We start from the raw sequence: 25,313 nt of genomic DNA on the forward strand, positions 1-25,313 counted from the left end.
GTTCAGTATAACACCAAAGAAAACATATGCAGCATCTAGAGGTATGAATGGTTTTTTTCCTAGTGCCCCCTAGTGGTGGGATGATGCCACTAAGGCAGATGGTGAATTCCAATGTGATCATATGGACCTCTTTTGGTAGAGCAGACACACACAATGCTAGCAAGGAATGACTATTGGCTGAACTGTTACATTTTTACCACAAGGTAAAAAGTCTATTCTGTCATTATGAGCTGGGGGACTTTTGTGGAAAACTCTAAGGCAGCATTTCTCCTATCAGAGTGTAGATGCAGCCCAGAAAGTGTAAAGAGGTTTATGTTGTAAAAAGAACACGCTTAAAAATGAGAATATTTAAATTACAAAACAGTGAAGAACTTATTGATGTATTTCTCTGTATTTTATGACGCTTGCTTTTGACTTTAAATCCAGCTTACTCAGTGAAAGTCAGCTTCACGTTTTGTCTTATATAAACCTTTCCCAGGAGATTGGAGCCATTGATGATGTGACCATTCAACCAGAGAGAAGAGTAGTATTCAAATCTAAAAGGTCCCTTCAAGACACAACTCTCAGGGCTCCTCCCACTGAGTTTACCCCAAATCTGAAATCATTGAGCAGCCCAACAACTAACAGGATAAAGGACAAAGAAATAACTGAGATAAAGGAAGTAAATCAAGGCAGAGATACAGGAACGCTGTCTCTTCCTCTGAGTGGAAATAATGATCTTCCTAAATTACATGCTGATGCATTAGAGACAATGAAGGAACCAAGGCCTGCAGAAGGAAGCAGTATAACAAAAAATCCTTCTCTCCACGTGCTTGAACCTCCTTTGTACCAGAAACAGGATCCTCAACCAGTCGTTACAACAAAGGAGGGCTCCAGGAAAAATGACTCATCTGTGGAAAGTGTTGATACAGCTTTTTCAAGCCCAATTGTTCAACCTCATAACCTGACAGCTGCAGGTGTCTCATCAGGAGGAGCAGACGGGGATGAAAAGGCGACAAACAAAGGGAGATCGTTCTCTGCAGAGCCACAAGACTCTGATTTTGTTTCTAAAAAAGCTCTTATTTCAGGTCCCAGAAAAGAAGAAGAGCTTGTATCACGAAACAAAGAATCAATCACGGACTTCGCTGAAACTCAGAAAAGTCCAGCCCAAAACCTCACTGGTGAAGCACAAATTACCAGTGACTTAGAAAGTAAGACTAGTTTTCCTTCAGCCAGTGAGATAACAGAACATAAGGAAATAGAAGACAGATTGGAAACTGTTTCAACAAAAACAGAAACATCAACACCACATGCAGTTCTCATAGTAGAGAATGGGAGTGGGACAGAGACAGATGAAGATGCAATACATTTAGACAAAGAGGAAGCAGTGGAAGAAAATAAACATGACAATGAAACTGATATCTCTGTAGATTATTATCTGTCCTCACCTGACTGGACATCCAATAGCATTGAAGAATCCTTCATCCAATCAGAGACTGAGTCAGCGCAGAAAGCTGTACAAGTGGCCAATCAGCCACCTACATACATAGACCGGTATCAGGGGGCAAGCTTCAGACCTGGGATCAGAGGTCAAAGGGTAAGATATTGTTTTTAATATCTTCTTTACAGGTCTCTTTTAACCAACACATGTTTTTCTCTCCTCACAGGTTATGTACATTATGCTATATAAGTTTTAAGTCTAATTGCTAATGCTAACTGCACAGGTTTAACATATAATTATGTTTATTCTTAGTCACATAGGGGCTGCTAAATCTTGTTTGGGGGATTTTGTATACAGAGGGGAGGGGGGACAGCGGGTGTGTATTGTAACTAGTGTCTTGTGTCCTGCCTGTCTGTATACTGCTACTGGATGCCTTGAATTTCCCTCGGGATCAATAAAGTATCTATCTATCTATCTATCTATCTATCTATCTATCTATCTATCTATCTATCTATCTATCTATCTATCTATCTATCTATCTATCTATCTATCTATCTATCTATCTATCTATCTATCTATCTATCTATCTATCTATCTATCTATCTATCTATCTATCTATCTATCTAAAGTATTTATCCCTGATCACCAAAGCTGGCGTTAACAGACACAAAGCGTTACTGAAGCTCTCATGCATAAACAAACAACGAACACAATTATAATTGGCTTTGTGTTATACTCGCATCTTATTTTCTGTCATGACCTTGGATGAAATTGAGTTAGTGCAGAGCTGAAGGGATGACTGAAATGGCAACCTATTCGAGTCAGATTAGAACACCATGCAGGCAACTGTGTGTGTATTTGTGTATCAGTGTGAGTGGTTAAAGAAATGGTTAGACTCTTAAGTGGAAAGCCATCGTCCCCTTCCTCTGGTTATTGATAAATAAAAATATGTTACTGATACTAAAAACTGGGAAATCCAGTTAGTGGTTTCTCTGACCAAAAGATTTAAACAGTGATTTATGACAGAGGTTAAAAAACAACCTTTCTCATTAAACTAAAAAGTAAACACTGGATTAATCAAAATGCAGACATACACATTAGGGTAGAAACATATCTGCTCTACTTCCATCATATTCTTTGCTTTTAACAACATTATTACAGTAATCCATGTTTTACTATTCCAACTCTCCATATCTACAGGGTCTGCAGGGTGCACCTGGGCCTCCAGGACCACCAGGACCTAAAGGAGACAAAGTATGTATGAAATCAAGTGTGAATAAGGAAGTCACTTTTGTTTAAATCTGAATAACATTGGTTTTTGAATGGATAGCTCATCATTTTATACACAGTGTGAAACATACAGCCAACCCATGCAGCCCAAATGAGCTGCTAAAACCTGCTTCAGTATTGCTTTAAGTCTATAACACAGAATAATGTGTGCCAGAAATGTGTCCTTATTATCAGTCATAAAACGTTACACCATGCTGTAAGAGTATGTTAAACTAGCAAGCAAGCTGTAAAGTTAAACTTGGCTTCACAGTTGACATATAGTGTAAAGTAGCCTAAAGGGTAAACAGTTAAAAAAAAAACCTCTTCTGAAAAAGCTAAATAATACAATGGTTACATTGCTTAAGTAATACATACTGTAGATGATTATCTGAAATTGCTTAAGATCATGTTGTGTAAACATCTAGCTTAAAGGAGTATCAGCACAGACAGTAAAAATGGTGAATAGCATTGAAAGAGTGACTTCTAGCATATAGCTAACTTGAAATACGACTCAAACAGAACATGCTTGTGTAAATGTGCGTTTAACAACATGTCAGCCATCTACCTAGATGAAGCTAACCAGTTAATCAATTTATTTCTGGTGTTTCTCTAGAAGGGCAACTCTGTCAAACATTCACAAGAAGTGTGCTAAAACTTCTTTATCTGTTGATTCAAAGTATCCAGCTATTTATCCTATTAGACCTACTATATTTACTTCATTAATTTAACTCAAATGTGTCCAATGATAATTTAACTTATTATCAGGTGTATAAATTGGTTAACAGATTCAAGACCATTTATCTACATATCTTACTTATTTTAAATCTCAAGAAGAATTAGAATATTTATTTTCCGCATTATTTGTCTTTGTGGTTTTTTTACCTGATCTCGTTCTCACAAAATAGCTCATGAGTTTTGGATTATAAACTTTCTGTTTAACCCCGCAACAAAGCCAGTCCTTAATTATTTTATTTTTTTGGCCTTGTCAAGCAATTTCTGTTATATCCAGTAATTATGTTTGTCTTACATGGCACTGCAATGGCAATAATATGTTCTTGTCTAGATGACAATGGTGAGACACCTTCTACAATTATAACTTAAGCTAAGCTTAAGCTAACCTTAATTGGCTGTTGACATTAAATCAGGAAATATTATTATTTCAGCTTTTTAAGAGGTTCTTCTGCACTCTAGTGGTCAACAAAGCATAGTGCAGCTTTAAATAAAATACTTCAAATACAACAGTCAATTCTTTAAGTCTTCATCAAATAATAGACAATTTAACATAAATCCATACTGTATTCACTTTAAAAAGAGGCAAACTTGTTTCTGTCTCCTGAGGGTTATCAAGGAGTTATGGGAAGGACTGGGCAGACTGGCTATAGGGGCCCCATTGGTCCTCCAGGGATGCCTGCCATTGTCGTATTTAAAACCTCTGAAGAAGAGTGGGAGGCTTTCAAAGTAAGCTGCCATTAGTGCTCTGCACCTGTAATTGCTCATAATCAGTGCTTCACACTAGTTAGAATTTTTAGTGATAGTATCAATACTTATCTGGTGATGGAAAACCCGAAAATGTTTTGCAGATTTTCATGTTAATATTGACGTTTTTTTAAAAATATATATATATATATATATAGTTATAGTCACATAATAATGTTTAAAGTACTTTAAAAGTGAAATATATTTTTTAAAAATCAGCCCCATTTTTACATCTACTATGTGTTAAAGTTTGACTAGAAAGTATGTTTTAAGCAGCCTCTGTATTTTCCATTTAAAAGAATTAACTATATCAACCAGCAGATAAAGGTAATAAAACATTAGAAAAATAGAAAAAGTATACACATTTGGTCAGCATCCTCCATTTTTTGTTGACTGTTTTATAAGATAATGTTTTTGTCTGTTACTCACAGAAAAAGAAGATATATAAAAAACTGGTTTCTTCCTGGCCGGTAGGTGTTTGTTTTAACAACTGCATGTGCCTCCTTTTTTTCAATTAAATACAACTGGTAATAATTTAAAAAAGGAGGCACATGCATCAGTGCATCTTAATTTCCCAGCCAATAAAATACTGTACTGAGTCTAATGAAAAGAAAAGAAATTTACACATAAACCATAAGAAATGGTGCAAGAACCTCTAAAGAGATTTTATATATTTTCAGAAACGTAAGGGACGACCTGGGCCTCCTGGACCTCTCGGAGATGACGGACCCATTGTAAGTTGCCAAAAGTGTCCTGTACTTTTAAATAAAGTCGAAACAACTATGTTGGTTTAATTCTTGTACTGTATTACAAAGACGGTATCAAACAAAGAGTAGTCTTTAAACTGTCCCTGTGATTGATTTTGTTTTCCAGGGTTTACCTGGAATTACTGGGAAGCAAGGACGAAAAGGTGTTCAAGGGAAAATTGTAGGTACCTGTACTTTATTTGCATATTTTTAGTTGATCATTTTATCAACCGGGTGTTTAAGTAAATAACTCTGAGGATAACGTAAAACTTGGAAAAAGAACACATCCCAATTGAAAGTCCTGTCCCTTTTACTATCTTGGTGGTGCTGCAAGTTTTAAAAAATATAGGTAGGTCTCAAGTTTAGGCTCCACATCGTTGTGTGGTTTTATAAAGCAACAAGAAATTAGTGATTGTAACTTCATTTTTTTATCCATATCTTATTTCTCTATCTTAGTTCTGTTGTCATTTTAAAATTGTTTAGACTTTTCCAAGAAGACAGCTGTTGTTTAAAAAGTAAATAAGAAGTCTATCTCGTATCGACACCTTTCCAAAGTAAAGGCAGGGTATTTTCACTGACCTGAAGTAATTCATTATTAGTATTACGATACTGTCTGACTCAGTTTTAGTTAGTGTTTGTTTTAATGGCCCGTACCTCTGTCCAGAGGGGAGGGAGGAGAAAAGACAGGGTCCAGAACAGGGTCTTTTATAATACTGTTGGTTCTCCTTTGCAGTTGGCCAGTGTATACTTCACTAAGGGCTTGTAATTTAGTGACATAAACACTGTATATTTATTTATCTGGTGAGAGTGAGAGTTGACTAACTAGTTCTGAAAATGAAATATGCATGCTATGGAGGCCAAAAAAAATCCAAAATGTTTGCAGGAGTATAGACAATGACAAAAAACAAAATGAAATTAAATAAACTTAAATATTCAAATACAACTCAAATAGATTATTGATAACTACTTCACATGTTGTGCTGTTTGTCAGGGAAGTCCTGGACCCATGGGTTTGCCAGGTCACCAGGGCAGACCCGGCGCAAATGGTAACTCAGGAGTGGACCCTCATCCTGGCCCATCAGGCTTTCCAGGAGAACAGGTAGATCTATGATCAGTTATGTTGTCACATATTCACAGGTTGTGTGTGCACTTATTTTCCATACATACGTACAAGTAAGTTTATTCCTACAGGTTGAGAAATGTTCTCTTTACTCGTCTCCGTAGGGTCCCAAAGGCTACAGAGGAGAGAAAGGCAGCCAGGGGGAGCTGGGTGACTGGGTAAGAGTGACCTGGATTTCTAAAATTATGGTATTTAAAAAATAAAAGCCAAAACATGTCTGTCAATCTATCTGTATGTCTGTGTAAATATCCTGAAGTATTATTGGTTTTAAAGCTTAAAGCAGCTGCCTGACTCTCTAGTTGTTATGATTAATTGTATAAGAACTAATAATTTCAGAAGGTTTGAGGAACTGAAAAATTCCCTTTTTTTTATTAAAAGTTGTGACTATAGTGTCAGACTGGTGCATTTTGTTACTGGATAGAGGTATTTAGGTATCAGCCAAACATTTTTTCTCTGTTTTCAGGGTTATCAAGGGGAGCCCGGACCTCAAGGGAACAGAGGAAAAAAAGGAGACAAGGTCAGACATGTAAATAAATCTTGTTCAGAAAAGAGATCTGGTATAAGCCATTCTTATTTTACTGGGGGGGGGGGGGGGGTTTGTTTGTTTGTTTTTTGCTGTCAACAGGGAAATAAAGGCGTATCTGGAGTCGTTGGTGTCCCTGGCTACCCAGTAAGTATGGATAACTTTATAATTGTATGTAAGGCTGCTTTACAAGACTGTTGTCATATCATTATTAGTTCATTAAAGTCTTGCATTGGAAACATATGATTGTTTTTTGGTTTTAAGTTCAATGAATTTACTTTCGATGTATTGATGGCTGCTGTATCTGATCATTGAAGATTGGTCAGAACTCAATCTTATCACCACATTTATTTCAAAGTGAATTCCTACATCACAACTCTTACCTTGCTTTGTGTTTACAGGGGCTACCTGGAGCCAGGGGTCTCTCTGGTTTTCCAGGACCGCCAGGATCTCTGGTCAGTGTCAGACACCTCAGTTTGTAACAATTATCCTTATTCATATAAATACAATAACGATGTAAATGCTACTCCAATTTAGATCTCCAGGCAGACATCTCCTTTTCAATGACACGTGTTCTTGTTTGATACTCTGATTTAATTAAAGGGAGAGATTGGAGCTCTGGGGTTTGGTGGACCACCAGGACAACCTGTAAGTTTTCACCATAATATATGAAAGGTCATCATTAAATGAAGAAGTGAAGAAGATTGATTTAAAAGATGTATAATAGAAGTCAATATTTAATAATATTGATAATATAATATGTAATGATCTACCTTATGTTCAGGGGAAGATGGGGCCCATAGGATTAAAAGGTGTTGTTGGAGTTAAAGGACCCCCGGTAAGTGAACAGCTCGTCCATCAAGTTGTTACCCATATTGAATAATACAAAGATGTTTGTGAAATAATATTTCATGCAATCAGGGTCATCAAGGTGAACTGGGAGCCAGAGGAGCAGCAGGACCACAGGTGTGAAGATACTCATCCTTTCTCACAGCCACCAAATCATGATAAGTCAATGACGCTTACTTTTAAATGAGTAGCCATGGACACATGGAAAGTGTCCATGGTGGACACAAAGTGGGACTGAGACTATGGAACCATGGATAGCTTTTTTAATGGGATAATGTGAGACATTATAAACCATATTAGAGGAGATATCAAATAGTACCCTTACTAAATATATAGATGAGTGATAAAAAAAAACTGCCTCTGGGCTTGTTGTTCTCTCGTCACAGAGGACGCGACAGCATTCATACAGCTTGTTCATGTTTTGCAGGGGGCTCAAACGTGTTTCATTCAGGTGAACTTCACCCTGTCCAGCCGTTAGTGTTAACACCTCGTAGGGGAAGAGTGATAGCCCTATCCACGCAGGGACGCTGTTAGATGAGGCACAGAGTTTAGTCACAGGAGTACAATTCAAGGAGACCTATACAGGCTTTCCAACCAAACCAAAGATACAACTTTCTTTGGTGTAAACTACTTCAAAGAAATAAGAACCAGATCTAGTTTTCACTTCTCATCTGAATGGAGGTCATTCGTAGATATGGCTGCACTCTGTTGGAACACTAAGGGAGGGGAAGGGGAGGAGGGTCAGTGGTTCACTGAAGGGACAAACTAAAACAATGGTTTTTAATACTTGTGCTTAAGTGCAACGTCTAATGGGCTTCTTCTCTGAAAATCATATTAAAGGTAATACTTTAAAGTACACATGTTTTTAATGTAGCCTGAGATGATCCACTATAATTTTGGTGTGAAAAGAAAAAAAGTTAACAGTTTTGAGAAAATTGATTTTGCTGGGAAAATGTCAATTTTCAGGGTGAAACACAAAGTTACCATTCTTTAAAGCTTTAAATGGGTCATACGATGAATGGGTGAGTGATTAGGGTAATTGTGTGCAGTTGGTTTGGGATGGAGTGGTGGGAACTACAGCGATATCTTTGTGTAACTTCTTTATACTTAAATTGTTTCAGGGAGATCCTGGACCTGATGGAGTGGTTGGTTTTCCCGGGGTCAGTGGCCCTCAGGTATGGTCTGAGATCTAAAAAGTTTCCATGAGCCAGGAACACAATCACAGTTTTATTTGAATTGCTTGCATTACATAAACACGGGATTACTGTTCACTTTAACATGCTATTCACTACACAGTATTATCCACCACACTATAGTCCTCTGTATATACCCCCCCCCCCCCTTACTACCTGGAATTGTATTTATGTTCATGTTATTATTTTTATTTTTAACTCGGTTTTTGACTTTTTTTTTACTTTTGACTTCTTGTTTTGATTCTGCACTACTGCTGCTGTAACGCCTGAATTTCCCCATTGGGGATCAATAAAGTAATATCCTATCCTATCCGATTTCACCTGATCATTTGTGTCAGCAAAGAATTTCACATCTATGGAATTTGTCAACAGAGCTGTCAGTCACAGCATTTTACACACTTTTGAAATTAAATCAATTAGAAATAAACTTTTTAGAAAATTAATTACTAGCCACAAAATACTAACTTTCAAAAGAAAAACTATATATCAAAAACAGATATCAGTATAATATGAACTAACATAAAGAGATAGATGTGTGACAAATTGTATTTATTCGACTATGTATTTTATATTTTTATATTTTCCATCTATTAACATGGAGGAGGCAGAGCTCTTGATCCATACTGATACCATACTGATCATGATGGAAGGGGGGTCATCAGGGGGAGCTAAACTTTTGACAAGCTATCACGTCATCAATCTTTTTATTCAGTCTTTAATTTTTTATCAGATGAATATAATTAATTATGAAAAGAGAACACCTTGATTTATTTCTCCTCACAGGGAAAACCAGGACCAACTGGCTGTGCAGGTCCTAAAGGTGACATTGTGAGTACATTTAAAGCAGAAACACATTGTGATCACAACAATGTAATGCAGCAGATACATTCAAAGGTCACTGCCATCTGTCCCTGTGTGTGTTTCGTCAGGGGGCTCCAGGAGATGAAGGGGATATAGGAGAACCTGGTCCGCCTGGACTTTATGTAAGACAACAATTAGATGAACCCAGGTGTGCAGTAATTATTGTGTGATGTGTAAGATAGAATTAATGCCATATCTTTGTCATTTCAGGGAGCCAATGGGAATCCAGGAAAGTCTGGACCCTCAGGTGACCCAGTAAGATTACTTAAAGCAATTCTAATAGTGGTTGCAGCTAAAATGTTTCACATAGATGATGCTTTATTCATTTCAATGATTTTAACTGTGACAAGCCATGAAGCTGGACCTTCATGTCAATCCTAAATTGAACTTGATGTGGAGTTTTTTCTGCTTTCCTGTGCATGTCTTTGTGTGTGTTCTTGTGTGTGTGTGTGTGTGTGTGTGTGTGTGTGTGTGTGTGTGTGTGTGTGTGTGTGTGTGTGTGTGTGTGTGTGTGTGTGTGTGTTTGTGTGCACTTTTCTCATCCAGGGAGTAAAAGCCAAGCGAGGTGAGAGAGGTATTAAAGGCTTTAGAGGAGACCTGGTGAGTGTGAACCTTCACTACTGTCTGTTCAGTTGATTAATTTATAGATCAAATAAATAAATCAGTTTGATATGTTGTTGTGCTGTTTGTGTACAGGGACCGCCGGGGCCTCCGGGTAAACAAGGGTTAAAGGGTCGTCAAGGCCCCTCAGGACTTGAGGGGCACGGAGGACCAACAGGGCCATCAGGACCCGTTGGACCAAGTGTGAGTGAAAAAAAGCATCAGCATGGAATAAACATGACAGTGGGAATCGTTTTTTGGTTGATACTTGCCGTTATTGTCGTAGGGGCTTGATGGCATCATGGGGGAGCAAGGGAAGCAGGGAAAAGAGGGACTGAAGGTGGGTTTTAAGAAAATTGAAACAATTATGCATGTTTGTTTTTTTTCTGAAGAAAATTTGTACAATAATTTGTCTACACTTTATGTGTGAATGGATCAGCGTGCATGCATATGTGTTTTTGTTATTAAAGGGAGAAAGAGGACCAGACGGTGTTCAAGGAGTTCCCGGGCCTCGAGGCGACAAGGTAGGACAGAGATAGATGGTGATTAATGTAATCCTTATAATATAAATGGGCAATTTTTACTTTGAATATTTTTTTCTATATTTCAATTCATTTAAATTAAATACTAACTTCACATGCATTTAAAAGCCTAAACTTGGCACCAAAAATTAGACATAAGAAACTGAATGTATCCACGTGTATAAATGTATATCTATTTATACATCATTGTTAGTTAGTTACAAGGCATTTTTTTAAGCAAAAACAATTAGGAATAGATTCATCCTATACTGTATTTAATCGATTAAATAGATATAACCTGTTTCCATTAGAGATTATCTTCATGGTTTATGATAGGATCATATTGTCTTGTTGGTTAGTACTGTTGTTATCATTACTGTTGTATAAATTAATTAAAATATTTTTCTGTTTTTCTGTTCTGCTGTGGACATTTAAAAATGTGTTTGTGTGAGTTAAACCCAGGAAGAGTAGTAGCAAGAAATGGCTAATGGGGAGCCCAGTAAACAAATAAACAACAAATAACAACTACTTAGTGTCACTATAACATATAAATTAAGGACATTTTTAAAGTATTGAACAGAGTTAGAACTCCTGTATCAAGACATTATATTGTCCCTTTTTTTAGTAATTGTGATTTTCCCTGCCAAAGGGTCGCGAAGGTCGAGCAGGATTTTCCGGATTCCCAGGTCCACTAGTGAGTAAGAGTGAGTGGAGATTAGTCTAGATGTTTAGTTATGTGCTAAATGAATTCTACTGATGGAGTCTTTGTTCTGCGCCTGCAGGGAGAGATGGGGAAACCTGGAAAGAGAGGACCTGAAGGAGAACCTGGTATTAAGGTTACTATGTGACTGTATTTTTTATGCTGGGCTCTTGGGACAAGGCTGTTAAGTCAAGACGTAGAATAACTATTACCTTCTGCTTTTTACTAATAGACTAATAATGTGTTGGCTATACTTACAATATTATAATCCTTTACCTTTTTAGACACTTTTAATTATTATTTTATTTACATTTTTTGATTATTCACTTTAGGTTGCTGATTTACAACTGGCCAGGGACTACAGCTGGAAATGAACCGCAAAGGCTAAAGCTGCTCCTTTTGTTGTAAAGAGGGATTGATCATAAAATAACAAACCAATAAACTAAACTAAAATTGTGTCTGATGATTGTAGGTTATACAAAGTCTTTATGTCTCTTAATGGTGAAATTAATCCAAACTGCTAATGTGCTTCCCCATTTATAACTGTATACATCTATTATTAAGTCTATAAAGATGAACATGCTTGTATATGTTGTTTGTGTATGTTTGTAGGGAACACCTGGAGTTCTTGGAGACATTGGATCTAAAGGCCTGAAGGTGATTAAAATTGCCAAATGATAGGAAAGAATACTTATTGATATTTAATTCAAAATGTTTGTACTGACGAGATGAACCTTTTTGTCATTTTTGTATTTTGGACAACAGATTGTAACCTTTGACTCCAGTAAGCATGAAACATTTTAAAAGTTCTTCAAACCTCTTTAAATAACTCTTTGTGCCATTGTAGGGATTTCAAGGAGCTGTAGGTAACAAGGGACAGGACGGACATCTCGGACAGCTGGTAAGACAAGTCAACAATACATGACCATTGTTTACAAAGATTATAACCTGCCTATACATGAAAAGAAAAGCCCTGGCAACTGTTCTATAAGTTCGACTTTTTTTTTGCCATAAAGACACTGTCCAAACATGTTGTACTCCATTTGTTCTCCAAGGCTTTGGGATTTGTTTTCATGAAGAAACCAAGACAAAACTCTTTAAATCCAATGAACATGTTGCAGAATTGCACAACATATGCAAAAGAGGAAATTCAATAAACCTGTAGCAACATGCAACCTACTTTTATCTTTTTTTTTTATGAAGGGACTCATTGGGAGAAATGGATTGGATGGAGACACTGGGCCTTCAGGACCAAAGGTGACTTTATGTTTTTATGTCAAAGACTAGACAAATAAGCTCTGTTGCAGTGTCACTAATGGCTAAATATTTCCTGCAGGGCTTACCTGGGAAGACAGGAACTCCTGGCATCCAAGGACCTGTAGGAAATAGTGTGAGTGGTAATCATCTATTTCTCAAAAGTTTTGTGTGTTTGTTTGTTTTGTTTGTTTACAGCCATGCAGCCATATTAGGTTTAATAAATGTTCCTGCGCACTCGATTTCATGTGAGTAAGTCAAGCATTGGTTATGAAATATATTATTTCATATATTTGTATATTTTGTCTGTGAAACTAACAGGGAGATGTCGGCAGCAGAGGAATCAAGGGAGCATCAGGAAAGTCAGGGCAGAGAGTGAGTCACATAATTTGGCAAATGTAGTGCCACGACACAATGTAACATGAAAAAATAAAAGAATTGATCGCTTTTCTGAAAAAATGTATTTAAGAAACAAGATGAGGATGAAACACAGAAACAGAGATGTTGGTGTTTTGATAGTGTCCAAGGTGATGTTGAGATTAAATGTTGGTTTCATTTTTAGGGGATTAAAGGCCAAAATGGCGCTAATGGGTTTCCAGGAAGTGAAGGTCTAAAGGTATTTGTTTCAAATTAAAATATAAACTACAATTAATATTTTCTTTCGATTAAATGTGATGATAACCTTGTATTATATGTTGTGAAGGGTAAGAGAGGTGAGGAGGGACCAATGGGTAAACAAGGGAGCCCAGTAAGTGATTATGTTACGTTATATATAACCAGTGCTGCTTTGTGTCTTTTTAACCTTTTCATGATTTTATGTCCAATATGACTTTCCTTACTCTATTTACCTACGTAAGTCTTGTTGTGCCTCAGGGTGAGATGGGCATACCTGGACCACAGGGATACAGAGGGACTACAGTAAGATCATTTCATTCAAACTCATCCACACATCAAGTGCTAACTTCCACACCGACAAATTGTAGTTATTATTTTAATATTTTTCTCCTTATAGGTTAAATACAAATAAAAGTTTCTTCGTAGAATTTGTCTGTTTGTTATTAAATGCAAAACTTTCTCTATCCCATAGTGTCATGTAGGCGTTCTTAAACAAATGTTGAAGTCCCAAATGCAGACGAAAAATAAATAATTTAGACAACATAAAGGCCAAAAGGTCAATCCAAAAGTTACTCTCAAAGTCTAGAAGAAACAAAAATGTCCAAACAAAACAGTTTAAAAACCACAAGAAGCCAAGAAGAAAATCAAAAACAGAGCAAAGATTGAACAGACCGGGTAATCAAATAGATGAGCTGTAACAAGACACAGGTGAGGACTTTCAAAACTGTAGGAAAACACACAGGTACAGGAAGAAACACTACATACACAGAGTGGAAAAACTACAAAATAAAACAGGAAATTGTGAAAACTAAACTCAGGATTATCAACAACAAAGCAACAACAACAAGGAATATACAAACTGATCAAGAGTCAATCATGGAACATACTGTATTGCTCATTTTATAAGCCCTATTTAAGGTGAGATAAGTTCAGCAGTCAGCCTTTTCAGGATGCACACTCACATGGTACTTTCCATCGGTCTTTAGCTTCCAGTCAGTAAGAGTCCTAAATGTCGTCTTAATACACTATGCATGATGTTATCCCACAAACTGTGTTTTGTGTTGACTATTGATTAACCACTTTTCTATTTTTACATGACACAATTACTCATTCACACCACATTCACACACTGATGGCAAAGGCTGCTAAAGTGTCCATCAGTATTGACTCATCCATGCTAACACAGTCAAAACTTGTTGACTGAGCAGCAGGAGCAGCTCGATGTTCAGCATCCTGAAAAAGGACAATTTAATATCTGACCAAGGGACAGTCAACTTTATCCCTCATCCATAATGACCCCTGTTCATCAGGGATTGTCTGGCATTCTATTTTGATTTAATTGAATGGTCGATATATAGTTTTATTGTAGATAATTAGACCACTGTCAATTATAAGAGTACAACTAAGTTTGTTTGTTACACAAAAGGGGTTTCTTGTTGTTGATGATCTTTTCCATCCAGGGTATCCAGGGTAACATTGGACCATGGGGTGAGGTTGGGCCCCGTGGCATTCCAGGTGACCAAGGGCCACAGGGTCCAATTGGCCCCCGTGGAGTTGCAGGTTATACAGTAGGTATAATTTAAAACTTTTGCTGTCAAGTATAACATTCATGTCTTGGATGTTGTTTATGTTCTAGTTAAATTACTTAACAAGTCATTGGCACAAATCTAAAATGGAGCCTCCATTTTATGTCTCCAGCCGCCGATCAAGTTGACCAAAATTTTAATTTAACATTACAAACCCAGTTTAAGATGTACTGAAGCATAACTTCTGGCCCCAAAAAAACTACAATGCAAATACCTAGTACAGTTGAAAATCAGCCTGCTTATTGACACTGGCACAAATACAGAAATGTTGATTAATGTGCACTATCCTTTAAATAATGAAAAAAAAAAAAAGTATACCTATTATATAACTGTCCAAAATGATTTAGCAAATGTTCCTGCTTGCATGTGGGTGCCTCGCTGCTGCGACAGATCAGAGGCTAACTTTACAGACTGAATCTTCTTACATCAGTAAACCAGGAAGAAAGTGTACTGCAGCAATGCTGGGACAAATCAAATCTATTAAAGATAAAAAGTGGCAGTGACAAAGTAACATTTTATACACAAGTTGCTATTGAGTGTTGGCCATTCACTGGCAGCTGACTAGCCTCCTGGAACAACTGCTGACTGAATCTTGAGCTCATGAATAAACAGAAAATGTCTTTCTTTTTGGCATGGCACAGTCTTCTTTAGTCAGCAGACCAGGTCAGGTCTGGTGTTGGGTGGATTTCCCAGGGTTTGGTAAATCAAACCCCTTAGTGTTACTTCAAATGAAAAATGAACCTTGCCATCCCTCGTGTCTCGGGAGCCTTTCAGAAATCACCCAGATGTTAACATTTAGGATTTTTCACCTGTCTTATCTTCATTTGGTAGATAATACATCATTGTGCTTATTGAATGTCAATATCTCTCCAAGAGGGAACATTTAAATTTGCAATTTTTATTTTGCCAACTTTTAAGTATAATTTACAGATTAATTATAACAACAGACTGTACTTTATGTAAACAGCAGAGTTGTCTAGGCATTATATACCAATGAACTGGAATGTATTTTGTGAAAATATCATGGTATAGTGTAAGAGGCCTTCAAAATGTAGAATTTAAAAAATGTAAGAGAATACAAAAAATGTAAGAAAGAGAATTGAAAGAAAAAACTCACAAATGAGATAACATATATGTGTGTGTGTGTGTGTGTGTGTGTGTGTAGAGTGTGTGTGTGTGTGTGTGTGTGTGTGTGTTACTTTTGACATTTTTTAATATTTTTGCCAAACAAACATGTCTGTCTTCAGCGTACTTTTTAGTAGGTCATGGTCAGCCGTATTAAGTGCATGTCTTTCTTGTGCAACTGATGTGTATTTTCTCTACCTTTAGGGTAAAGATGGAGCCCAAGGATTGACTGGATCGTCTGGTGTCCACGGAGATAAGGTAAAGCGTTTCTTTTATGGCAACTCTGAATACATTTTACAGAAAGAGCAATCAATAGCCTCGTATTGTTGACTACATCTGCACTTCTTTGTCTCTTAGAAACACATCAGACAGTGTGGTATAGAAGGCAGCATAGGGAGGAATTTGTCTTTGCAATTTGTCACAAACAATCAGTTTAAAGCACCTGTGAGGACAAAGAATACTGATGCATTTGTAATCTACAAGATCATCATAGATAATATTTCTTATTTATATATAGTTTTTTATGTACTTGTATTGTAGGTGTCAGACAAGGTGACTCTGTTCCAATTATTTTGAGTTGTATATTTTTAGTCATGTAAAATAGAGAAGGATTAGACAGGACAAGGACAAGATCAGCAAATAATTTTGTCCGCAGTGGTCGCCAAAGTCAACACAAATCATAAATTCCTCACAAGAGCTTTACTGATTCATAAGCTGACAGTTTCTAATGTTCTCTTCCTGTCATTATTTCAGGGATTCAGAGGAGTTAGGGGTCAGCAGGGAGTTCCTGGTCTCGATGGTGAGGAGGTAGATTGACAAGAATGTCACAGACTTAATTTTGATTTTCAATCAAATTGAAGACAAAGGCACTCTAACGTTTCCTCTAAATGAATTATATATATAAAAAAAATATTCAGAAAAAAGAGTGTTAGGGGCCTTTGTCTATTTCTGTATGTTACTTGAATATGTACATGCTGGTGCGTTTAGGGACCAATCGGACTGAGGGGACAGGTTGGTCCTTCTGGACTTAAAGGCCAATCTGTAAGTAAAGGTTTATAAATGTGTCCTTTTTGATTCAATGGTTTGATTAAAGTGTTATTATTCTATGAAACATTCTTCTTTTTAGGAAAACACTGTAAAACAAACAAATAACTAATGTTACCTACATTTCAGGGGGACAAGGGGAACTCTGGTCTTCCTGGACATAGAGGGCCAAAAGGAGCTGAAGGCAACCAGGGCAACCCGGGGCCACAGAGAACAAAGGGACCACCAGGAAAACAGGTGGAAAGTTCTTTCGAAAATGAAGTTTGCTTCACTACTGTAAGGCTACAAATGTTTTATATTTTATGAGATGATGGTGATTGTAACATGGCTCAGGGGTTTCCTTAATACTCCCTGTCAGCGCCTGCTTAGAGTTTCTCCTTTAAAATGGCCACAATGGAAACTGTAGGAAGCCTTGCCATGTCTTCTTGTCTTTACCATTGCCCCTCTTTTGCAGGGGTCCAGGGGTGCACCAGGAGACAGAGGCAAATTTGGTGTATCTGGAATAAAGGTCAGTCATTTTAGTCAGTCAGCAGCAACGTTTGGAATTACCTGAAAATGTATTTTGGGGTCAAAATTTGCAAAGTGAAATGTTGGTTTCAAATCTAAAATTCCTTCACAGGGTGAGCCAGGCCTCAGAGGTCCAACAGGCAAAACTGGACAGTTTGGACCAGGGGGGAACACTGGGGCAGCAGGGGCCAAAGCTCAGAAGGGACTTCAGGGACAAACTGTGCGTAACATAGTCATAGTCGGATTATTTGATCATCAATGTTGGCCAAAAGGTTGTCTGATGACAACTTACATCCAACATGTTGGACTTAATGTCAGTGTGTAGATGAGTGTTTGATGCTTGGAGCAAGTGTCCTGGTGACCTGGTGAGGGATCTGCTCCTGAAGTGAACCACAGAAACATTTGTATTACATATGACGTATTGCACACATTATGTAGTAAATCACAGTTATTTTAAGAGATATTCAGCATGCTGTTGTTTTTAGATGATAAAGCTTCATGCCTTCTTCTTTCAGGGCCCCCCTGGCAGTGTGGGTCCTCCTGGACAAATTGGACCATCAACACCAGTAAGAAAGATCAAACTGGCATAAGGCATTAATACATTTATTGATTATTACTCAAGAGAAACGACTCACTAAAGCTTTATGGCATCTTTGTTCATCATTGTTTGGAACACAATGAGTTTCAACATGGTTAACATCTTTACCATTATCATCATTTTTTTCTTGAAATTCTATTATTTACACAAAAGGATTTGTTTTTCTTTTAGGGTTTTCCAGGCGAGAGAGGTGTCAAGGGTAAAACTGGAACCCCTGGATCAAAGGTATAATGTAGTGCAATGCTTTAGTTCTGTAAATTAACATCTGCAGCTGTAGGGTTTCAACTTAAGCTCTTTGCAATGTTCACTGTGTGTGTTTGTACAACTCAGGGCAGTCGTGGTGGAAAGGGGAAGCTTGGACTTCCTGGCATCAAAGGAGACATGGTGGGATTTCATAATGTGTGTCAGCCAATGGACATCATTTATCTTGATAGGATGTCACCACAGTGAGACAGTGATTCAGTGTTTCTTCCCATAATCCCCAGGGAGTTAGAGGTCAAATGGGTGCTAAAGGAGAGCCTGGGGCAGGAGGCACTATGGTAAGAGGGGATGTTTCATGTCACAAGGGTGGGGTTTTAAATTGATTTGTAGCATATTAAGTAAATTTTTTGTATTATTTAATGGACTTTTATCATTTCAAATATTTAATTCTTGAGTAAATGGGTGTATGGTATCATATCTGTGTATGACTGGATTTAGGGCGCGGTGGGAAAGGTGGGATTCATTGGCACGCCAGGTGCTAAAGGTCCAACTGGAGCTCGTGGTCCACCTGGTCTACCAGGAATCAAAGGAAGGCGAGGGTTAAAGGTAAGATGAAGCACAGCACAGATGAACATGTATCAGAGAAATTATAAATTGAACACAAAGTTATTATTATAATGTCTTTATAAAGGGAAAAGCCCAGCGTGGGAGGAAAGGAAACAAAGGAGCTCCTGGAAAAACTGTAAGTCTGTTATTCAGTATCCTTGAATCTTGTGTCACTTGTTGCAAAACTATTGGTGCAGTTTTATATTCTACATTTTTTTGCTCTGTGCATCAGAGTTATTTTAATTAAAATCTCTTTCTAGGGAACTGAAGGCCTGCCGGGTAAACCAGGGCGTGCTGGAAGACCTGGAAAACCTGCAAGTATCCCCATTTTAAAATGGGATTTAAACATATGTCACCTAATCGAATACTGCTATGAAATAAAACACAGTTTCAAGTAAGAAATGTGTTGATGAATAGTTTGTTGTCTTGCAATCATGTTTGTTCTCAGGGCCAAAGTGGTTTGGATGGGTTGCTCGGCGTCGAGGGGAATGAAGGAGATCCGGTAAGAAAAATATCCCTTAATGCAATTATGTCTGTTTTAAACAATTTAACTAAATGTCCCCCATCACCTTTGCTCATCTTTTAGGGGAACATTGGTTTCAGAGGAGCTCCTGGATCACCGGGAAGGCCTGGAGAAACTGTAAGCTACCATGCAGACACATGTGATATGACACCGTGCAAATGTTGTGGTATTAAATAAAATCAGGACATGTAATGTTTTAGGGAAAACCTGGATCTCCTGGGATCAGAGGAAACATTGGATCACCAGGCTTCAAGGTATAATATTGTGTTTTTTCAGTGAAATACTTGCATTGTCAAGCTGTATTCAATTGTCAAACTCCATTCATATAATCGTCTTTGTCATGGCATATTGTACTTTGTCTCTCAGGGCAAAACTGGACCAACAGGAAAGCAAGGTCCCCCTGGACCAATGGGGCCAGAGGTACAGCACATCTGTTTATAAGCTTAATAACAAGATTTTATTTTTAAAATTGGTATTGCACCTTTTCCAATAAATGTGTCCTTTTTTATGTAGGGTATCCCTGGACTGAGAGGAGAGAGGGGTGGGTTTGGAACATCTGGTCCAAAGGTAAAAGTCAGACACAAAGTGTAATACACCACCTAATCTGGCCTGGGAGATTTCTTTAAACAAACTTTTTTTATAGATGTTTTAATTTGGCTTTGGCCGAACTACAAGTTATTTTTCTGTGCTATCATGCATCTGTTACTTTTTTTAACTTGTGATCCGCTGCTGTTGACTGAACGAGAGAACAGTTACTTTGAAATCTATTCTTTAAAAAAAGTCAAATGTTAGTTATGCCCAAAAGAAAGTTCAGAAATTCAGCAAATATTCATTCTCACTGCCTGAGAATCATTGAATGTTATCATCATAAGTATTTCCTAACTTATTCTCATCAAACTTTTCTTCACCCACAGGGTCTCCCAGGTGACACAGGGATAGTGGGACCAATCGGGCCACCTGGGCTCAAGGTTGGTTACAATATTTTGAAAAAGAAATTTTGTTAATTCAAATAGGAAACATTTTAATTAATCTCTAACATTTTTAATGTTTGTTTTAGGGTAATCCTGGTTTACAGGGGTTTAGAGGTCAAAAAGGTCATGAAGGAAAACAGGTGAAGTCCGTTGTAACTCTCTCTCTCTCTCTTTTGCATCGTTTTCAACATGTTGCTAATTGTGAATCCACTAACTTCTTTTCACAGGGGGATACTGGTCCTCATGGCCCACCTGGGCAGAAAGGCCTTTTTGGACTCCCTGTATGTTGCTTTATTTTCTGTTATAAAAGAAAAACATTTAAGAAACAATTTCACTGAGTTTATTTCTTTTCTGTTCGTTGTTTCAGGGCCAATCTGGACAGAAGGTGAGAGACTATCAATAACTAATAACACTGTTTCTTTTTTGTTGCCTTTATTCTGCTTACAGACAAGGAAATACTTATTGAGCATTATAGCATATTAGCATCATTTTACAGTCATGGCTTTTAGTTGTTGAAAAAGTGTGTTTCTGTATTTCATTCCTTTTATTGTGCTCTTTCATGAAAATAGTGAGACACGCTAGCCGAAGTTGATAGAGTCAGAGTTGTGTTCTGCCTATCAGACCTGACTGTCATTTGGTTTTACAGGGAATGAAAGGCATTCAAGGCAGTAGAGGACCAAAGGGAGTGGAGGGCAAGCGTGGACCTCCAGTAAGAAGTTTTGCTCACTTAATAAATAGGAAAAAAAAATAGGCAACATTAAATCTGACCAAAAAAACAGTTACATCCTTTTTTTCATGTAATTTTTAAAAAAATATTTGAATTGTGATGCAAAAAGGTTAAAATTTTGTACTCAATAAAAAGTAAAACACTTTTTTTGCAGGGGAAACCTGGTGCACCAGGTGAGCACAGGCCTACACAGACACTGGTATCCAAACAAAAGCCAAAACATGGTCAAAGAAATAAGAAAATACCTCGAACAAGTTCCAGTCCAGGATCTGAACGAAAAAATGTGATGAGAACCAGGCAAACACCCAGCCCCAAGGAGCAAAGACAAGGACACAAACAAGTATTTTTAAAGCTTTTCTCTCCTCTACATTATTTACTTAAAAAGATGTTTGTGTTAAATTGGGTTTTATTTTCATATATATATTTTACCCACCTACTTTTATGTTGAGTCTTATTTAATCAAAGTCAAAGTCCTCTTTATTGCCCTAACATGTGCTGGACATACAGAGTAATCGGGAAAAAAAGTTTCTCTCTGAGCCACAGTGTAAACTAACATTAACAATTTGAAAATATATACAAAATATAAAGGATAAAAATAAAAGTACAGATTTACAAAAATTCTAAGATACTGTGAGAAAGATGTGCATTTAGAAAAAACAACAGCAGCAACAACAAATGTGCGTGGACTTGAATTAATTGAAAATAAATGAATATAAGGCACTAACTTAGTGAATGAAATAATAAACATTTGTTTTCTATTTTAAGAGTCCTTTTGTTGTTAAAGTGACTGATACAGTACTTCTGTGTTGCTGATGAGAAACAGTCTTTATAAAGTGGCATTTGTTTAAAAGTGTCCGGTGCTTATTGGTTTCCAGTTCGGGGTGGTGGCAGAGAGAGACAGTGAGAGAGCGAAGACAGAGAGAGCACCAGAGACAGAGGACTGCTCTTGGAGGGGTGTTGAGGTTCAATGTTCAGAGCTGGGAGGTCCAGGGGGAGAGTGAGAGGGCAGAGAGGGGAGTGAGTTCAGCTTCCTGAAACTGTTTATTAGTCACAGTAATGACTGAATGATTGATTCTCCTGTAGAGACCTAGGAGATGGTCTGAAGGATATGATGGTGGGGAGTACTTCAGCTGGCCTCAGGGTACCAAAGACGACCCTGCCACCACCTGTCATGAGCTTGGGCTCATACACCCACATCTAAGTGATGGTAAGAGTCTGAATAGACTTACATTAGACTAATGTTCACAGTTCATACCAAATTAAGTCTCTTTGATTGGGTCTGTCTGTCTGTCTGTCTGTCTGTCTGTCTGTCTGTCTGTCTGTCTGTCTGTCTGTCTGTCTGTCTGTCTTTCAGGTTACTATTACATGGATCCAAACCAAGGCTGTCCCTATGATGCTGTAAAGGTTTTCTGTAACTTTACAGCTGGAGGAACGACCTGCATCGATCCTTCACAGTCACAGGTTCGCACATTTACAATCTGATGTGAGGTATCAGTGCACTTACTTTTGTTTTTACCAAAACAAGGTAAAAAGAGGAAAAAACATTGCATTTCGTATTTCCAACTGCAACAATATAATATTTTCATTTTACAATATACTAATTTCATCATCTATTAAATCAGGGGGTCAGATGTAATTTCTTACACTTTCAACAGAAATAAATTAAAATGTACTAAAAGGGCAAATAATTGCCCCTTTATTCAGTCATTACTGTGACTAATGATGGCCCCTTTAATTGATTTTTTTCTGCAAATCTCAAGCATAGGAAGCATATTACATATCAGTTTTTACCCAAGGCAGTGTGGACCTATAAATAATATTGTACAACAGTCAGTTCCAGCCACACTATTTCATTAAACACTAGTCATCCAATGAGCACAGATAGAGAGAGCAACATCCCCTTTGACTGGAACTATCTTTCTGCATCACGCCTTCTGATTATGTAGTTTAACAAAGTAGCAAGTCTGCTGTGTCATGTTGACGTCCTTTGACCGAATCAGGACTGAGTCACATTCCAGCTGATATTTAGTACAACAGCACAACCTCTTGTGTGATATGGCTTAAATAACTCTCAACAAAGAGGGTTGTTTTTGTAGATTAGATTGTTGACGTAAAAAAGAAAATAGTTTTATAAAAATTTATTTCAAGCACAGCTCTTCTTCAGAATCTGAAAAAGAGCTGTGCTCGAAACGTCACTCGCTGGATGTGCTTGAAATAAATGCACGAAAAGGGAGCAAGTGTGCGGTCTCCTTTTTATTGTTTTGATACTGACCTCTGAGACAGGCACCTGACTGGATGTGCGCGACTACCACTTTTATAAAAATTGTTACCATTTTATGTTTCAGATTAAATTGAGTTGGAAATCAGAAGGTCCGTCATCAGAAACATCTGTCCAGTGGTTTAGTCAGCAACAGGGTGGAACCAAGGTCAGAATGTCATGCATTCCTTGATAAACTGATGAGCACATCCATCATCAGTGGAGACCTTTTAAATGAAAAGGTTTGTGTTTCTCTGACAGTTAAAATATGCTGGCTTGAGTGTTGTCCAGCTGAGGTTTCTGCGGTTACACAGCCAAAAATCTTCCCAGCACATGACCATCAGCTGTACAGGAAACCCCGCTGCGGCTGGCATCAGTGACTTATTCAAGAGGAGTTTTCACTTTCTGGGGGACTCTGGCAAAGAAATTACATCACAACTTATCACAGTGTCAAGAAACGACTGTAAGGTAAGACTTAAGATGATTTTTTTGTATCTTTATCCACTACACTTTAATAAACGTTAATTTACATATATGCACTACAGCAATTAGTTAAGGGCATCTTAAGAAATAAAACAGGAAAACACAGATTAGCAGGAATAGAAAAAAAACATACTTTTGTTGTACTTTCAGATCAGAGTTCATTTGTTTTGAATATAAAATAGAATAAACTGCAATTAGAAAAAATCTGTCGTGCAGTTTATATGTGAATATATCAAACACTATCCAAACTTTACATTTGTCAGACATTGATGTTAATTATTTGCATGTAAATCACCAATTTAATATTAATTGCAATTTTGTGTCATGGTAACCGTGCGACTCTGTTGGCACTGTTAATTTACACATCCTCTTTGTGTCTCTTCTGTCTGATCATGTTGCAGTGGGATGTGGTTGTGATGGTTCAGGGGAACACTGAGGTACATCCTGGAAATATGGAGTTACTTCCTGTCAGAGATCTGGGTTTAGACATGAATTCCCCATCTCCTCTTATCCCTGTGACCACCATTATCTTGGGCCCCCTCTGCTTCTTGTGACCCACAAGGCATATGAGTGTGGTTTTGGTCCTGTGTGTCTGAATTTCTGTAAATATCTTTTTCATATGAAAAGATGGGATAGCCTATATGGTATGTTTAGATGGTCCCTGTGTTGTATTTTTTGCTTATTTATTGGACTGTTTCAACCTGAATGAACAGCACATTTTGTATTATCAAATGTTATTAAGAATGAACATTGCCAGCCTCGGTCCCTCACTCACCTTCCCTGCTGCAGAAACTCTCATCCATGCATTCATCACATCCAGACTAGATTACTGCAACAGCATCCTCCATGGTTCACCATCCAAACTCCTCAATAAACTGCAATACATCCAGAACTCAGCCGCACGCCTGCTCACCCACACCCGCTCCAGAGACTACATCACCCCCGTCCTCCGTGACCTGCACTGGCTCCCCATCACTCACCGCATACAGTTCAAAATCATCCTCCTCACACACAAAGCACTAAATAACCTGGCCCCACCTTACCTCACAGACCTGCTTCACCACCACACCCCCTCCTGTGACCTCCGCTCATCTGAAGGAAACATCCTCTCCCCACCTACAGGGACCAAGCACCGAACCTGGGGAGACAGAGCCTTCTCCATCGCTGCCCCCTCCCTCTGGAACTCACTCCCCAAACCCATCCGTTCCTGCACACACCTCCCAACTTTTAAGACCATGCTCAAAACTCACCTTTTTAAATTAGCTTTTAATACATAACTTTTTTCTTTCCCTTCTTTTCTTTCTGTTTATCTGTCTTATGCTGTCTTTTGCTGTTTTTAACTGTACATTGTGTGATTTTCATGTGTAAAGTGCCTTTGAGCTCCTGTAAAAGCGCTTACAAAATAAATGTATTATTATTATTATTATTATTAATTACTGTCATTGTTCCCTATGACTCGTCCTCTTTGCAGTGGAACGATGTGCAGCACTATTCAAATAAAGTTGATCTTTTTTTTTTCATTATATAAATTGTTATTA

General features: G+C 37.7%; 1 protein-coding gene and 1 long non-coding RNA gene across 2 annotated transcripts; both read left to right on the forward strand.

Annotated features, from left to right (window-relative positions):
• Positions 1-4,042: 4,042 nt before the first annotated feature.
• On the forward strand, positions 4,043-24,329 carry LOC306828586 (uncharacterized protein; the record flags this gene model as incomplete). Its single annotated transcript, XM_079351109.1, has 34 exons — positions 4,043-4,147; positions 5,903-6,010; positions 6,136-6,189; positions 6,495-6,548; positions 6,657-6,701; positions 6,956-7,009; positions 8,525-8,578; positions 9,526-9,579; positions 9,668-9,712; positions 10,154-10,261; positions 10,344-10,397; positions 10,528-10,581; positions 11,228-11,272; positions 11,361-11,414; positions 11,891-11,935; positions 12,126-12,179; positions 12,482-12,535; positions 12,615-12,668; positions 12,854-12,907; positions 13,095-13,148; positions 16,612-16,665; positions 17,357-17,410; positions 17,925-17,975; positions 18,493-18,546; positions 18,707-18,814; positions 19,075-19,132; positions 19,704-19,757; positions 19,851-19,904; positions 20,632-20,693; positions 20,955-21,017; positions 21,190-21,375; positions 22,119-22,242; positions 22,390-22,496; positions 24,177-24,329. 34 exons carry the CDS (start codon positions 4,043-4,045, stop codon positions 24,327-24,329), a joined length of 2,385 nt encoding a protein of 794 aa, XP_079207235.1.
• Positions 19,263-19,591, forward strand: LOC306828309. Its single transcript, XR_013779720.1, has 3 exons — positions 19,263-19,316; positions 19,401-19,454; positions 19,538-19,591. It is a non-coding gene; the product is annotated as an uncharacterized lncRNA (long non-coding RNA).
• Positions 24,330-25,313: the final 984 nt, after the last annotated feature.

This window comes from Symphodus melops (assembly GCF_947650265.1).
Source record: "Symphodus melops genome assembly, chromosome: 8".
Lineage (NCBI taxonomy): Eukaryota > Metazoa > Chordata > Actinopteri > Labriformes > Labridae > Symphodus > Symphodus melops.